The 2,792-nt window shown below is 41.4% G+C and overlaps 1 protein-coding gene across 1 annotated transcript in view; it reads left to right on the forward strand.

Annotated features, from left to right (window-relative positions):
* The window catches only part of WASHC3 (WASH complex subunit 3), a 36,772-nt gene that overhangs the window by 4,573 nt on the left and 29,407 nt on the right, over positions 1-2,792 (forward strand). Inside the window, exons 2-3 of the mRNA XM_024208145.2 lie at positions 439-463; positions 1,917-2,015. Of these exons, the coding sequence (XP_024063913.1) occupies positions 439-463; positions 1,917-2,015 (124 nt within the window). The remainder of the gene's footprint in view (positions 1-438; positions 464-1,916; positions 2,016-2,792) is intronic.

Here is a 2,792-nt window from a genome sequence, read left to right on the forward strand (position 1 = left end):
GGTCATTAAACTCTGTGGCAAATAACTATAGTAGCAAACTATTTGGGGAGCACAACTTCACAGTGTCCTGTGTCATTCCTTTGTGCTCATTCCCAGCTAAAATCTGTGAGCTGAAGCAGTTCCTCCCCAACTAGCAGTATTAGGCCATTTCTGTTCTCTCTGCTCCTTCACTTTGGTACCCAATGTATTTCTGTGTGGTATCTAAAAAGAAAAAGATTCCCTGTTCTTGTGAAAGATAATGACCATTAATAATATGGCTAAACAAACTTTGTAAACCTTTTCATTTGTTTATAACAAAACTATTCCATTACAAATACTCAATGTCTTTTTTAAGGGCAATTTAAGCCCAGCTGCTGAGTCACATACAGGTGAGGCAGCTTATCTCACTATAGAAATACTGTCCACAGGGTTACAATATCTTAAGGCTTTCTATTTTAGGTCCTGGACACAAGAGAACACATGGGTGAGAAATCAGTGGCCATTCAAAAAATCTTATGTGTTGAGTCATCAGGGCTATAAAGTAGATTCTATACAACCCCATTCAGAAGCTGGGAATGTGTTTCTAATGATGTACATATCATTCATTTCTTGCTCTGTTCGTGAAATACAGGCTATTAAAATCACACCATTCGAATTATCCTCATGCCTCTTTTCCCGCCTCTAGTTAGTGTATAACAAGACCATAATGGTTGCCATGTCATGCTATTGGAGCTAAAGCTAATGCTGGATACCATCTCAAATCTAAACACTTTGCTTTCTCTAATGCTAAGAGTTATGAGAATATTGGCTGATCTGTTGAGTGTGGAATCATAGAAATGTAGGGCTGGAAAGGACCTCAAAGTCCTCAAGTCTAGTGCCCTGCACTGGAACAGGATCAAGTAAACCTAGACCATCCCTGACAGGTGTTTGTCTAACCTGTTTTTAAAAACCTCTTATGATGGGGATTCCACAACCTCCCTTGGAAGCCTGTTTCTTAGCTTAACTACCCTTATAGTTAGAAAGTTTTTCCTAATGTCTAATCCAATGGTTCTCAAACTTCATTTCATCATGACCCCCTTCTGACAACAAAAATTACTACATGATCCTGGGGGGTGGGACTGAAGCCTGAGCCCAGGTGGGGTGTCAGGAAGCGGGCAAAGGTGAAGCCCAAGAGCTTCTGCCCTGGGCAGGGGGCATGTAACCTTAGCCCCCTTCCCAGGTCTGAAGCCTTTGGGCTTCAGCCCCAGATGGTGGGGCTCGGGCTTCGGCTGAAGCCCCGAGCGGTGGGGCTTCGGATTCAGCCTTGCCTCTAGGTCCCAGCAAGTCTAACACCAGCCTTGGCCCACTTTGGGGTCCTGACCCACAGTTTGAGAACCCCTAATCTAAATCTCCCTTGCTGCAGATTAAGCCCATGACTTTTTGTCCTGTCTTCAGTGTACACAGCGAGCAGTTGATCAGTTCTGTTTATAACAGCCCTTAACAGTCTTCAAATATGTTATCACGTCCCCCCTTGCTCTTCTTTTCTCAAGACTCAACATGTCCCATTTTTTTAATCTTTCCTCATAGGTCAGGTTTTCTAAACCTTTTATCACTTTTGGTCCTCTCCTCTGGACTCTCTCCAATTTGTCCAGATCCCCTAAAGAGTGATACCCATAATTGGACACAGTACTCAAGTTGAGTGTGTGTTCCCAGTGCCAAGTAGAGTGGGACACATACCTCCTGTGTCTTCCATACAACACTCTTGTTAATGTTGTTAGCTTTTTCATGACTGCATCACCATGTTGACTTATACAGTTTGTGATCCACTATAATCTGCACATCTTTCAGCAGTACTACCACCTACCCAGTTATTTCCCACTTTGTAGTTTTGCATTTAATTTTTCTTTACAAAGTGAAGTACTTTGCACTTGTCTTCATTGAATTTCATCTTGTTACAGGTTCCAGCTATTCAGCAGAAAAGAACTGTGGCATTTCTAAACCAGTTTGTGGTTCACACAGTGCAGTTCCTTAACCGCTTTTCTACTGTTTGTGAAGAGGTATGTTCATATTGCATCACTTTGCATCAGTCTTCACATGGATAAACATATACTAGTATAGTATTGTTCGGTTTTTTGCATCTTTCAGTGCCAGTTGACCATGCATGTTAGTTGGTTTTGAAAGAATTAGTCCACTGCCCACTTAAGGTTTAGGCTGAGTAAGTGGACTAGTGCAGATTTCTTCACCTGTGTTATGAGAAACCTCTAATTTTACTAAGCCAATAGCCCATTTTTATTAAGTCTTGAAGTTTGGACATTTTACATGATTTGATAGTCTTAGAGACTGTTGTCTTCCACAAAGCGGGTATGATACAAATGCGTGCAAAATCTCCTACCTTATCAATGTGTTTCAACCATGAAATAGAGAGACCAGCACAGGTTGAGAGGGTACCTCATTCTCCGTGCCCATTCAGTTCCTTTTTCTGTTGGCAGTTTCTGCCAACAGAAGTACCTGTTAAACATTAGTGGTGGTGGTCGTGCGGAGTTGTGAAATAAATATCTCAGTCCATTTAACCTCAATCAAAAGTCTAATAAAAATGTCAGATTAGGTTTTTTGGTGTCATTATATGCTTTACTGGGGGTTTGTTTTTTGTTTGGTCTTCCAGGTACTGGGAGTCTGAGGATAGTGTAGGATTAGTGTTATGCTGTACAAAGCACACGGGATCTTTTATAGGAGAAAGCAAAAACACTGCATTTATTGAAAATACAACAGTTAGCATATGCTTTTTAGACACACACACACACACACACACACACACACACACACACACACACACA

This window comes from Terrapene carolina, unplaced genomic scaffold (assembly GCF_002925995.2).
Source record: "Terrapene carolina triunguis isolate 2854851 unplaced genomic scaffold, T_m_triunguis-2.0 Scaffold247, whole genome shotgun sequence".
NCBI lineage: Eukaryota > Metazoa > Chordata > Testudines > Emydidae > Terrapene > Terrapene triunguis.